The 14270-nt window shown below is 34.0% G+C and overlaps 2 protein-coding genes across 2 annotated transcripts; one reads left to right on the plus strand and one right to left on the minus strand.

Annotated features, from left to right (window-relative positions):
- Positions 1-843: 843 nt before the first annotated feature.
- LOC140039422 (uncharacterized) lies at positions 844-4857 on the minus strand. Its single transcript, XM_072085022.1, has 6 exons — positions 4800-4857; positions 3135-3231; positions 2448-2611; positions 1843-1872; positions 1420-1545; positions 844-1073 (listed from the first exon to the last, which is right to left on the minus strand). Exons 1-6 carry the CDS (start codon positions 4840-4842, stop codon positions 844-846), a joined length of 690 nt encoding a protein of 229 aa, XP_071941123.1. The 5' UTR covers positions 4843-4857.
- Positions 4858-7863: 3006 nt separating this feature from the next.
- On the plus strand, positions 7864-13472 carry LOC140039864 (glycine amidinotransferase, mitochondrial-like). The gene is made up of 7 exons (XM_072085442.1): positions 7864-8217; positions 9164-9352; positions 9744-9939; positions 10290-10480; positions 10901-11038; positions 11868-12096; positions 12394-13472. The coding sequence occupies exons 1-7, from the start codon at positions 8077-8079 to the stop codon at positions 12618-12620; spliced, it is 1311 nt and encodes a 436-aa protein (XP_071941543.1). The 5' UTR covers positions 7864-8076; the 3' UTR covers positions 12621-13472.
- The last annotated feature ends 798 nt before the right edge of the window (positions 13473-14270 follow it).

Genomic DNA, 14270 nt, shown 5'->3' on the forward strand with positions numbered 1-14270 from the left:
ATACAAAATGACACAACAAATGTTTGATTATTCAAAATTGCTCATTGAATTAGCAGGCCAGTTTATTGTAATTTACTGTTTTCAAAAACGAAAAATAATAAATGTGTATTTACAGAAATAACGTATTTTTCTAATAAGCATACATAATTTATATATAAATATGTGTTTAATAATATGCCAATAATTTGGTTTATAACCATAATAAAAACTTGATATCAACTTTGTCCAAGTACTCTCACTTGCACTGATGGAGGGCTAGTATTGCCCGAAAGGTCTGCAATCTTCATTGAGATCCTGCCACTGATACACACGCCATTGTCATTATTTTCAATAACTTGCCTTTGGATTCATAACAAAAACTTAATATTATTGTAATTACTTGGCTTGCGTTTTATTAGACTAAATAGAATAATTTACAAAACAAGGTATAATCAATGAGTGTTTGATACAAGATGATTATTAAATTTTAACTCTATAAGAGTTCTAAATTGTGGTATGAATTGATTTGTTGTATAAAATTTAAACATATATAATGTCAAGTAAAATAGTTTAAATAATTCAATTTCGAAAGGTTGCATTCTATCAGTCCACATTTCAGTCCCATACCCAGTGGCGTAACGGCTATGAGCTCACTGGCTAAACCCAGGGGCCCCGGAGCTTATGGGAGCCCGATGTCGAAAAAGGCTAAACACGCCTCGCTGAGGCCTCCAGCGTTGAAGGGCCACTTAGGTTCCTAAACCAAAGGGTTTTAGGCCTCTACGTTACGCCACTGCCCATACCAAGATGAAGTGTAAATTATCTTATGATGGTGGTTTATCCAGTTAATTTCCCATCATTCATGTTTCACGATGTTTTACAACATGGCGAGCTTTTAGTAGGCTCTTCTTCATCTTGTTCCATTATGGCTTCTTTCGCGCGCTTTTCCAACGCCATACGAAGATTGGCGGGAATTGCGGGAATATCTGCAGAACGTCGTCGTTCATCGTACGGTTTTGTGGTAAGACCACAATGTGGTGATGTCTGACTGAGGGAGATTAATGTCATTGCCATCCTTAAGAATGCTTCTTGTATTCCTAAAAAGCAAAAAATGTCAAATATAAATAATAATATAATGATTAATGTGGTCCGTTGGCCAATATTAAATGTAGTCTTGTAATTAAAGAAGTTACGATTGGGCGTATTGGACCTACATATTGTTTCCGCCTCTGTGTTCCTTACTGAAAACATTATGCGAATGAATTACTCTAATTGGGAACTACTATTATTAATTCCCGTTGTATGCTCATTATTATTAATTATTAATAATTTAAAATGGCTTTTAAAACCTGGAGAAAAGGGACATTAAGATTTAGTTTTGCTATCTATTTTCTGCTAAAATAAACACTTGTATGTATGGAATATACAATATTATAAACCTACCTTCAGTTGTCATTGCCGATGTTTCAAAGAACAGCGCCCCTATCGACGCTGCATAATTCAACGCTTCCTGTTTTGGAACTTTTCGAGCATCTTTTAGATCAGATTTGTTACCAAGAACACACATAACTAAAGTTAAAAAAAAACAAAGTTTAGTAATGACAATGTTGATATCTTAGTCAGGTTCTTTCGATCGCGATTTGGTAATTATTCTAAAAACAAAGAAAACTTCTTCAGCTAGTTCTGACCCAAACTGGTGGCGCTCGTAAAGGAATACACACAAAACAAAATACAATAAGTTTTACTAAGAGACTTGCAGTAGACTCATCCTACAGTCGTCACGTGTTTGATTTAATAATCTAACTATTCTACACAGGATTAATCTAAACCAAAATGACAACTTTATAGATGAAACGTCTTATTTACCTATGTCACTGTCAACATTCATTTTCAGTTCTGAAAAAAAAAGTATCAATAATTAGTTTGTTTGTTTGTTTCTTTATATCCATTCACAAAAAAAAACAAAAAAACATTAACATACATAAATATTCATTACAAAAATGAAAGATATTCAAAACCTTATTTTAATATCTAATATATTAAGTACAATCCATCGTAGGATTAGTAAACTTTTATTAATATATACACGAGATAAACTGTTTTACCCGATATTGTTAATATTATGACGGGTTGCGCCACATGACTACTACACGCTCTCAATATTGAATATTGGACCAACACTTTTAGACTAGAGTCAAAGTCCAATTAGCTATCGTTAGAGACTACAGTACAAAGATCACACAATTTTTAAGTGTTGTCTGTGTTTTTAGCCACTGGTTTCATAACTAGGGACGGAAAAGGGGTGTTAACAGAATATATAATATACAGTCACAACACCGTGACAGTTTGAACTGTGTTCATTTATGCATGAGATAGTCTAAAAATGACCTCTCACTAGAGGGGGTTGTCTATTCATATTTCAAGTTCAAATCTCGTATAACTAGAAGTATTTAGTAACTTATATTTCTTACCTTCTACCCATGATTTAACGTTTTCAAACGAAGGGTATGACGTCACGTCATAGACAAGAAAAGCTGCATTTGTCTTTCTATAATACATAGGTGCCATAGAGCGAAACCTCTCTTGGCCCGCCGTGTCCCAAAGTTGTAGTCTTACACGATGGTTGTCAACAGTCCTACAAATGTAAACAATATATGGTGCTTCATAAATATCATACATTCAACTATTCAAATTGATCAACGATTAGGTTAACCCAAACGATTACTTTAATTTAATTTAGAGCACAAAGCCATAAATTCTTTTAACAGCAACATACTAATGAAAAATGATATTTCTATTTCATTGTCGAGACATTTACAGCCCGTTGCAGTAAATTCTAAATAAATAATGAGTTTAAAACACAAGAGTATGATGTTTTACTCATCGGTGATGTTATTTATTTGAGGATATTGTATGTTGGGTTAAGAATATTAGTAAGGGTTTGCCGATGTGTTCCATGTTATATCGGAAGACACCGATCATCCTCTCCATGGCAACATTATCGGATCCGTTATCGTTAGTGGTAGGATGAGGACGGTAAATGCGCAGACGCCCACCGTTACAAGTACTGTACAATTAAAACAATTAAATGACGAGGATTTGATGGTCTCAAAATAGCTGATGATATCAACAAATAACATTAATGATAGTTTACTTACATTTTAAAAGTGAAATACGAAGCACCGATAGTTGGGGCGACGGCTTTGCTGAATAACTTCCCAACATATCGAACAATAATACTAGTTTTGCCAACTCCTGAAAATTTCAAGAAATATGTACTTTTAATCCTTTGTCTTGCGTGGGTTCGTCCCTCCCACTTTTATTATGATACTCTGTTTTAAATATATGTAGGCCTATATATAATGTGTACATTTATATATTTTTTTAAATTATATTTTTTTCTCTCATTTATATGTTACAGTAGTTACAGTAAATTAACATTTGCTTATACCAAAGAACTTATAACACAAGAATCTCCTGTTCTTCAATTTACATTCAAAACACAGTATCGGAAGTACAGGGTTAAAAGGTCAAACTGGGCGACGCATTTCACAGCATGGAGCAGCGCCCCCTCCAAACTAGGAAGTCAATTACTCTATCCCCCTAGAGTATTAGCAGATCCCCTCTATGATTTTGACTTTCTAATTTTATGCGGGCGCCCTACTCCTCAGTCAATTACTCTATCCCCCCTAGAGCATTAGCAGATCCCCTCTATGATTTTGACTTTCTAATTTGATGCGGGCGCCCTACTCCATGGCTCACAATGGCGCCACCCATAGCTCTATTCTATCCCACAATGCCTTTCGAAATTGTTACGCGCTTCGGACGAACAGGAGATTCTTGTGTTATAAGTTCTTTGTTGTATATACATAAAATGATTGATTGTAAGCACTTTTATGTTTACAAGAATAGAATATTAATGCTATTCATAGATGACGTCATTTTTACTAGATGACGTTATTTTTACATTAATTTATTCAAATATACTGAAAACAATATTGTTATAAGAATAGAAATGTTATAGCTAATGGTTTATTTCAACCATCAATAGTGCAATGTCTAACGTAAGGTCAATGATGGTGATAATGATGCCAGTTAACGATTATTCGAATTGTGCACAAGTTATCATTATTATTGATAATAAGCTCTATAAATAGTACTTTATATTTGGTTACGTTCTATTCTTAGTCTTAGTCAATATAACCTGTGATACCGACTAGATATTCTTATACAAGCTATTTATCAAATATAAATATAATCCTTAGAGAATATATTATATTATTCTTAAAAAAAACTCTTCAATGGGCCTACCATTAAAACCATATTGGCATTCATTTTAATCAGATACTGACTACAATCAAGAATTCGCCGACTGGCTCAGGCTCTGACGATGAGAGAAATGACTTACCGACTGATTTATTAACAACTGACAGACCAGCCGATATGAAAAATAGACAATGTAAATTATAGTGGAAGAAAGGCTATAGTACCACAGTTTACATTTGTCTCTGGTAGTTTACCAACGAGAATCGATTGAACTGTACTAAGAACTGACTGTCATAAAGCTCTGTCTACACTATCAAACTAGTTTAACAAAAAAAGTATGATGTGTCCAAATATGGTAGTGATATGCCTAAATATGGTAGTGATAATATGACATCATCATGTCCATATTCACAGTTTTTATCACATAAAGTGTGATAGTGTAGACAGAGCTTAAGAGATACTGTATCTAGGAAGTTGTAAGTGCACATATTCTTATTTAACATAAGACCCTACTATAGCATGGACAAAAAAAATTAAACAAATTAAAATACTCTTACCTTGTTGGCCTAGAATAACAACTTTGGCTTCCAATAACTTCATTATAGTTTTTTATCCAGAAATATGTGCGTCCAGGATCTACTTGAGAACTTCAACAAAACCGCCTGGTACGGTGGCGTGATACCGTTGTCTCCATTAGCTGGCGCCTAATTATAAAAGTAGACTGGACAGGGCTACAAACGTACTATCATATAACACGAATGATGATCAAAAACATTAATTACAAAAATTCAATTAACACATTCAAAATTTATGTGCGTCCTACGCTGAACATTCGTCGGTGATTGTTAGGCCTACTCAAATGGTATAGTTGTATAAGTTTATGATACTGCACCAGTAATGGCAAGATATTGATAAGAGTTAGGATTTGCTATGAGGTAACGGAACTGATAAAGTTTTATTTATTTAGACCGATTACAATAAACACTATAAGTATCCCTGATTATTTCAGTAGGTCTACGTTTTATGCTCACTGGGTGACGGTTCATAGGTCACTAATTGGTGGTAGTGAACTCTCATAATCATCAATACAATAATATTGTATTGAAGATTATGATAGTTATCACGTGATCGATTCATGGTTGGTTGTAAGGAAGCTTCTTTTTTAGACCTCCAGCGGATGTGAAATATATTCCATCAATTTGGCGAATAAGACAACATTTTTGTCACCATTTGGTTTCACAATCCCGTTTGGCAAAAAAAAAAAAAAAAAAATGCCGACCTCGATTTTTCTGGCGTGGCCAACACAATAAATATTGGTTTGACCTAAATGTGGAAATATGATATATTTATTGACAAATTGAGAACCAAATTAAATTAGATGCCGACCCTAATTTCATCAGTTTAGAGTCGGGCGTGGCCAACACAATACATTTTGTTTTGACCTAAATGTGGAAATATGATATATTTATTGACCAAATTAAATTCGATTTTAATGAAGTTATTTGTTTTATGCATCACATGCAGGGTTAATATTAATGTCAAGAGGTTCGTTCGTTCCCACTGCCTATGGTTTCCTCAAATTTTTAATAAATGAATAAATATCTGTATGTATTAATATTATCATTAGTTACATTCCGCTGTCTGGTTGAATGTGCATTAGTAGTCTGGGTTCCAGACGGAGTTTTGACTTAATATTAGTAAAAAGATAAATATTTTGGCACAGATGGCGTTTCATAATGTATACTACTTTTCAGACAAAAATCGAAAAAAAGAAAGAAAAGAAAGACAATAAATACAGACTTTGGGCAAGTCTAATGCATTAGGTATGATCTGACCACAATTCACAGAGCTTTGATAGATAGACATGCAATCTGAAAGAGTCATGGAAGGGGAGAGTCTTAGCACTGGAAAAGTGATGAGGAGAGAGATGTGTGGTGGGAGATAGATTGATTAGTAGACGGATAGCTTTATTCTGGTCTTTTTTAAGTTTAGCGGTAGAAGAAGGTTTAGAACCCCAGACAGAGCAGCAGTAGTCAAGTCTAGAAAGGAAAGAATTACCTATAATAGGCCTACTTATTGATCATGTGATACTATTAGGAGATAGATGGATAACAACAACAACCTTTTATGATAGTTTCAGTGTGAAGGGATTTCAACATTCATCAGTTTCTAAATATACATATATGAAAACGTTCTAATGTAAAATTCTAATAATAAAGTACTTTAAATTTCTGTTTTTAAATATTGTACGCGGTCCTCAAAGGGTATTTCATGTGAAATAACAGTTGATAACAGTTTTAATTGTTAATGGGCCTAATTTTGTATTCAATGAATAATAAGACATATGTAGGTCAGGCTCTCTATCGTTATCGCACACTGACTAAATATTAATTAAAACAATAGTATAATTATTTTTAAATTTATGATATAACAACTAGGACACGTGATATTATGATTACCGGATGGTTTATTATTGAGGACGCTTAGCATATTAGCATATCGAAATAAAGTGGAGTTGGCAGTGTCATACAATCTTGTGCGGCACCAAGAAACAGAAAGGCTAACGAATTGGAAAATCAGGTGAGTGTTTAGACGGTGGTTTTAGAAAATGTATCGGTGGCATCGCAGTTGTAAAATGGGTGAGATAAGCATCGTTTGTACAAATGAATTAAGGCCCATTATACTAGGACGATAACGATCGACGGTAAATAGAAACATGCATTTTCTTAAGCTCTGTCTACACTATCAAACTTTATGTGTCAAAAAAGTTTGATGTACCCATATATGGTAGTGCTATGCTTAAATATGGTAGTGATATGACATCATCATGTCCATATATGGGCACATCACATTTTTTTGACACATAAAGTTTGATAGTGTAGACAGAGCTTTACATAAAGCAAAGGAAATTAGCGAAATGTTTGTTCTAGAACTATAGGATAACCATTTATGCTGTCTTTGATAAAAAAAAATTAATAATTTTCATCAAAGGCAGCATAAAGGCAGCATAGATCATAGTTCTAGAATGAAAACTTGTTAAAATTATTTTGCTTTAGATATGAAAAATACATATTTACCTTTTAATCGTCGATTGTTATCGCGCTAGTGTAAACGGGCCTTAATGCACAGATGCGTGTAATAGGAAACATTTGTATAACGAACAAACGTACAAACTCTCTTTCTCTCTATAGATTAAATAATTCACAAATTATTCATTTTCGTTATATTTTATGCTAATAGAATACGGTGTCAATTTGTGAAATTATTTGTTCTGGTTTATAAACAATAGAATATTTGAAAAATAATTAGCATTGGAATAAACAAATATTATGCAAATTTAAGGATTAAAAAAAAAGAGTCATTTAATAATATTTCATAATAAAAATATTTTAAATTTTCAGTCAAAATGATGAGAAGGAATATTAAGGCGTTTTTGAGCACATTTACCAAGGTAAAAGGAGACGTGATATGAGCCTTGTTTTAAGTTTCTTTATTATCATCATTCTAACTTTCAACCAATCAGCAGAAAGTCGGTTTCTGTGGTAATGTAATACGAAGTGTGTGTTTACGCGCGCGACGTACTATAACTAAACTGCAGTTGATGCGTGCGCATCATGGCACGCGCCTAAAAATTATACACACATTGTGTGATTTTAATGTAGCCAGCCCTCTTGTCTAGGCTAGGCTAAATAATATTAATTAGTAGGCCTGAAATTCTACACAATATATACCAGCCTAGGCTAGCCGAATTAAAGCAGCCTAGAATTAGACGTTATAGGCTCATTTGACACATGTTTATAGTATAGTGTTAGTGTTAGCCAATAAATTAAAGCAATGCAAGCTATCAGAGCTTTTCGTGGTGGATGCAGAGGTCGAGAACCCGCCAGAGTACTCATGAAAAGTGCCACCCTCAGTAAGCCTAGGGCTAGGCCTAGGCATAATTGTTCCAGGCCTGGATACGTTTTACTTCACAGGGTTAGTTATTTTATATGTGACCTATCTATAGAGTGAACATTGATAAAGTTACATGAATATCTGTGAATTAGGCCTATTATAATATTATGGTCTTTGATCATCATTTTTTTGGGATTATCATTGACAAGATTGTTCCACACCCATCTACTAGCCTACCTATATAGTAATTATCTAGGCCTAGGCATATCTTTTTTTAAACCTTCTTAAATCTTAAAGATGTATTTTCCCCTGAAAAAATAATTCTTAAAAACATTTTTGTTGAATGTTCCATATTTTCCCCTGAAAAAATAATTCTTTAAAACATTTTTGTTGAATTTTCCATTTTAATGCAACATAGTTATCCACTTTGACCAAAAACTTGATCGAAAAAAAAATGTAATTACCTGAAAAAATGTAATTTAAAGCAAAAAATAGTCAAATTGGCTGCCAGCCAATGGATTTTTGGTTGAATTTAACCATTTATTTTGTATTTTTATAAGTAAAAACATTATTTTGTTTTCGCTTTTTTAACTATGGAAGTGATTAACTTTATTAAACTACAAAATAACATATTCAAAGTCTGATTTATTAATCTTCATTTTTCATGTTTTTGGGGGACAATACATCAATACATATATTACGTTACATTGTTGTTTTTTTGCTTTCGAAGGAAATACATTTTTATTTTGATTTGATTTGATCTAGTTAGTAGACTACTGAACTGTACTTCTAGGTAGCTACAAACCAGTCTTTTAGTACTAGGCCTAGCTAGTAGGCCTAGCTAGTAGACCTAGCTAGTAGGCCTACATTAGCTAGTAGGCCTAGCTAGTAGGCCTACTATAGAGTATGTCTACCAAGTAGTAAATTACACGTGTTATTATGTATTGTATTCGTGTATAGCCTAATGTACGCCAAGGCTTTACTTCTTTACCTGTTCGATTAAAAAAAAACATGTACACTTTTTTAGAATCTAAGTTCTAGATATAATCATGACGTTAAAGTTCCTATGGAAGGTAACACCAATCATGAGACACAAGAATTGCACCAATCCACCAGAAGCCCAGTCAGATCTTTCAACGAATGGGACACATTGGAAGAAGTGATTGTAGGCCGAGTTGACAACGCTACTATTCCTCAGTTTTCGATTGAAGTAAAGGTACGATATAAATAGATATAAAAAGAGGAACGTCACTAATATTAAAGATGTATTGTCCCCTGAAAATAATAATTCTTAAACATTTTTGGTTGAATATGCCGCTTTAATGTCCTATTGAATAGTTATCCACTTTGACCAAAAATTGGATTGGAAAGCCAAAAAAAATAGTCAAATTGGATGCCAGCCAATGGGCTTTTACTTAGTTGAATTTAACAACATTTTTGTTTGGTTTTTTTTTTCTACGGAAGTTAATCTGATTAAATAAATCTTAATTTTTCAGGTTTTTGGGGGACAATACATCTTTAATTAGAAAGAGTTACAGTTTTACTCTTTTTTTTTACTTTTTGCAAACGAATAATAACCACAGTGAAAACGATGTATTTAATTACAGGCAAACACAGCTGATAAACAATGGCCGTTTTTCAAAGCAAAAGGTGGGCAACAATTTCCGTCTGCGCATTTACAGAAGGCATATGACGAAGTAGAGGAGTTCTGTCGTGTTCTGCAGCACGAGGGTGTAGTTGTACGTCGTCCTGAAGTCATCGACTTCAGCAAAGAGTACGAAACCCCAGACTTCAAGTCCAAAGGTTCCTTTGTCATTATTTATTTTTATTTAATATTTCACCCAGAGGCTCCTTAGTCTCAAGAAGCCTCTGCAACATATAACTATGTTATACATTTGAGCTTAGCAACAGAAGGTGGAAATATATAACAACAAAAATCTAAATAGCAAATCTTATTAACAACAATTAAATAAAATGATAATTTGTTTATTTGAATTAATCCAAAAATAAAAATATTACATAAAGTTGATTGTTTAAGAGTAGAGTCTTGATCAAGTAGGCCTAAATATTTAAACTTGATTGTAACATTATTTTTCATCGTATGTTTTTAAAGACAATTGTAAAGCTAGGGCAATGCTTTCTTAATTATTCAGGTCTGTACGCAGCCATGCCAAGAGATATCCTATTGGTAGTCGGTGATGAGATAATCGAGAGTCCAATGGCTTGGAGATCTCGATTCTTTGAATACCGTGCGTATCGTCCTCTAATAAAAGAGTACTTCAGGAACGGTGCGAAATGGACCACTGCTCCTAAACCGTTGATGAGCGACCAACTCTATGATCAAGTAAAGCTCTGTCTACACTGTCGAACTAGTTTGACAAAAAAAGTGTGATGTCCCTAAATATGGTAGTGATATGCCCAGATATGATAGTGATATAACATCATCATGTCCATATATGGGCACATAAAATTTTTTGTCACAGTTTGATAGAGTAGACATACTTTAATCATTTGTTTTATTAATACGTAGAACTGCTAGATTGAAATTAGCACATTCATTATATAATTAAGAAAATAACATTAAGTTAAGTTAATCTCCCTTCGATATATAGGCCTACTATCTGATTACTTTTTGCAACTACTATACCAGCGTTAGAGGGCCACTTAGGAGTGCTAAACCAGTACCTTTGCCCTGTGCGTTACGCCACTGTCCCGAAGGCTCGCCCTCCCATGTTCTACTTATATGTGTGACTATATTTTGCAGGACTACCCAGTAGAATCGACCGAGCACAGGCACCAGTTAGCAGCAATGGGAAGATTTGTTACGACAGAGTTTGAACCGTGCTTTGACGCAGCGGATTTCATGAGAGCTGGAAAAGACATCTTCGCTCAGAGAAGTCAGGTAAACAGAATACAGTAGCGTAACGCAGGGGCAAAACCTAAGTGGCCTCCAAGATCCAACGCTGGAAACCTCGGGCGTTTTTAGCCTTTTCGGTATAATTATCCTCTGGGCACTGCTCTGGGTGTCCCATAATATCTGGGGCCCATGGGTTTAGCCAGTGAGCGCTCATAGCCGTTACGTCACTGACAGAATACATATGTCTTATGTTTTCAATTTAAATTAATTTCAAATTGTATATAATTAATTACCATATTTGATTCATTAATTGCATACAGTATGTTATCTTATGTTTCTGGAATTTTGTTAACCTACATATTAATCTGAAATAAACAACAATTTTTTTTGGATTGAAATAAATTGCGGAAGTCCACGTAGAAAAATGATGGTAGTTAAACGAATTGTAGTGTTTTATTACTAGACCTAATTATAGTAGGCCTATAGGGACTTTTTTTTCTCAAAAGATATGTTAAAGTAACGTGCCAAATTATGAAATAGTACAAAGTTGTTATTTTGGCTATTTTCTGTAAAAATCCCTATACTTTTATACAGGTAGTTATTATGTAACCTGCAGAATTAATTTTCCATGCGCAGCACTTGTTATTATTGTTCTTTTTTATGTTTAGTATTTCAGTAGCCGTTTCGAATTTTGTCTGTATTTTCAGCTCATGTATTATACGTATGAAACGCTATGTGTTCCAAAATAGTAAGTCAAAATGCCGTTTCTAACCTATGTGTGCTCACTGGTGTGTAAACATACCATTATATCACGCTCAAACAAAAAATCGCTTCAATTGTTTAAACAAAAATATTCATTAAGATTTTCTCATAGGTAACAAACTTGATGGGAATCGAATGGTTACAGCGCCATCTGGGAGACGAGTACAAAATCCATACATTGTCTTTTGATGATCCTAATCCAATGCATATTGACGCAACGTTCAATATGATTGGACCAGGTTTAGTGCTTTCTAACCCGGATCGTCCATGTCACCAGATTGAATCCTTCAAAAAAGCTGGCTGGACTATCGTTAAGCCTCCGAAACCCGTTATACCTGACCGTAAGTTTTGTAATTCTTGTTATATAATCCTATCAATACGGCTTTAAACTATGTATATTATGAAAAAATAATGCCTACTTTCATTTTAAAATCCACACATTCGAAACCAAATCAACTTAAAGATGTATTGTTTTGTGAAGTGAAGTGAATATTTATTATGTGACATTAAAATGGCATATTCAACAAACAAATAATTTTTTCAGTGGACAATACATCTTTAATGGTTCCCATTCAACAACCAATCACACAAAATATCGAAATATTATATATCAATAAATTAGATATTTATTATTTCAGATCATCCTCTTTGGATGTCATCGAAGTGGTTGTCTATGAACGTGTTGATGTTAGATCCTAAACGCGTGGTAGTAGACCAAAACGAAGTACCGACGCAAAAAATGTTTGAACGTCTGGGAATTGAGTGTATCAAAGTTAACTTGCGCTTCGCCAACTCGCTAGGGGGCGGTTTCCATTGTTGGACAACAGACGTTCGGCGTGCGGGTGATTTGCAGTCATACTTTTAAAATTGCTAATGAAATAAATAAATTCTTGCAATAACTTGATTTTATGAATTTAAATTAATATGGTTTTTAATTAAGTATCTCAATGATACATTTTGAAATAGACTTACAATGTTAATTAAACGTTTTCTTTTCTTACTAGTATTTGATAAGTGATTTTAACACTTGTAAAACAGACATTTTTTTCATTAAAACTGAGAGTACCGTATAAGAAGACATACATTACTGTATGGTATTGATTGAGAGATAGGCCTATTCCTTTATTGCATTTCTGGACTTATTAGTGGCGTGGTTGGCGTGATTAGCAGTATGTGTATTCCACAGGTATAATTTGACATTTTACTCAAACTTTGAAGGAATAGTTTATTAATGTCAGATGAGCTGGTTATGTACCACCAATCAAATACACATAGGCCTAATGAAGGCGCACAAATATCCCCGGTGTATGATATGCAAAATTTACATTTCTTGCAATGACATTCTTGATTCTGTTGATTTCATCATCCGACTAGAGAACGTAACTAATGGATGTAATTCATAATATTGAGCATTGGTGACAATTATGATGACTAGACTGATATGTTGGTAAAAGGTAATTTATAATTTAGGCATACTTAAGAGCAGTGGCATAACGCAGAGACCTCCCGTGGCAAGTTGCCTAACGCTACAGGCCTGCAGTGCAGGTTTTCAACCTTTTCGACATATATAGGCCTAGATTCAGTGCCCCTGGTTCAGCCAGTGAGCGCTCATAGCCGTTACGCCACTGCTTCAGAGCAGTCCAGGGAGGCACAATTTCCTCTTAAACCCACTGACGTATCATAAAACCCACATCTTTTCTTATTTACCCCAAAAGTTATTCACTAATTAAATACTAAAGAAAGAAGATTAGTTTGTTTTGGTTTTATTTTTAAGGACACGCACAATGATTTTATAACCCATAAAACTTTGCACAAGACGATTTCTTAACATAGATAAGAAGCAAATCATATCGCTCATTCAATAGGTGAATCAATTAATATTTAATAAACCTAAAACTGATGTAATTTTTGCGTACAGCTAGGAATACAATAATTGCTACTGAGTCTAACGATTGCCGAGATCAAATTCTAATTCTAAATGCAATCACTCATTGTTTTCCTAGCAATCACTTTATTAATCAAAGTCCACTTTTGTTTATTGGGGCTGTGGTATTATTTCCATTCTCCAAATGTACATATGTGTGTACATGGTGGCACGTATAGTTTGTACAATCTTGTAATCAATACTTGTATTAGGATGTAGTGAGTCAATTGCAATTGATTTGAAACACTTATAATGCATCTGAAATCGATTCTATCAGGTTAATTAGCAAGATATTTCTACTGAACGTTGCAGAAATGTATTTTATTTATTTTTTAAAATTTTTATTCAACTTCTCACTAACATTGTTAGTAAAGGATCGAGACCAACAGATCTAAAAACATTGCAGTCCCAATTGCACAGTGTGTTTGTGTGGACAAGTACACCGGGGTAAAACCTCTTACTCGTTTTGAAAGATTTACATAGGTTTTTTAAAGTGCACATGAGCTATGTGTACACTGGACCTACGGTTTATAGTCCTTCTAGACTCGTTCTACCACCAGAACCATGAAGCGAGTGAGCCTCGAACCCTTG

The sequence above is a fragment of the Antedon mediterranea genome, chromosome 2, assembly GCF_964355755.1.
Source record: "Antedon mediterranea chromosome 2, ecAntMedi1.1, whole genome shotgun sequence".
Classification (NCBI taxonomy): Eukaryota; Metazoa; Echinodermata; class Crinoidea; order Comatulida; family Antedonidae; genus Antedon; species Antedon mediterranea.

Coding starts and splice junctions, on each gene's coding strand:
- LOC140039422 (XM_072085022.1), bottom strand. CDS start 4,842: ATGAAGTTATTGGAAGCCAAAGTTGTTATTCTAGGCCAACAAG. Junction 2,612..3,134: donor TCGTATTTCACTTTTAAAAT/GTAAGTAAACTA, acceptor TTACATTTGTAG/GACTGTTGACAACCATCGTG. Junction 1,873..2,447: donor CGTTAAATCATGGGTAGAAG/GTAAGAAATATA, acceptor TTTTTTTTTCAG/AACTGAAAATGAATGTTGAC.
- LOC140039864 (XM_072085442.1), top strand. CDS start 8,077: ATGCAAGCTATCAGAGCTTTTCGTGGTGGATGCAGAGGTCGAGAACCC. Junction 10,481..10,900: donor GCGACCAACTCTATGATCAA/GTAAAGCTCTGT, acceptor TATATTTTGCAG/GACTACCCAGTAGAATCGAC. Junction 12,097..12,393: donor GAAACCCGTTATACCTGACC/GTAAGTTTTGTA, acceptor TTATTATTTCAG/ATCATCCTCTTTGGATGTCA.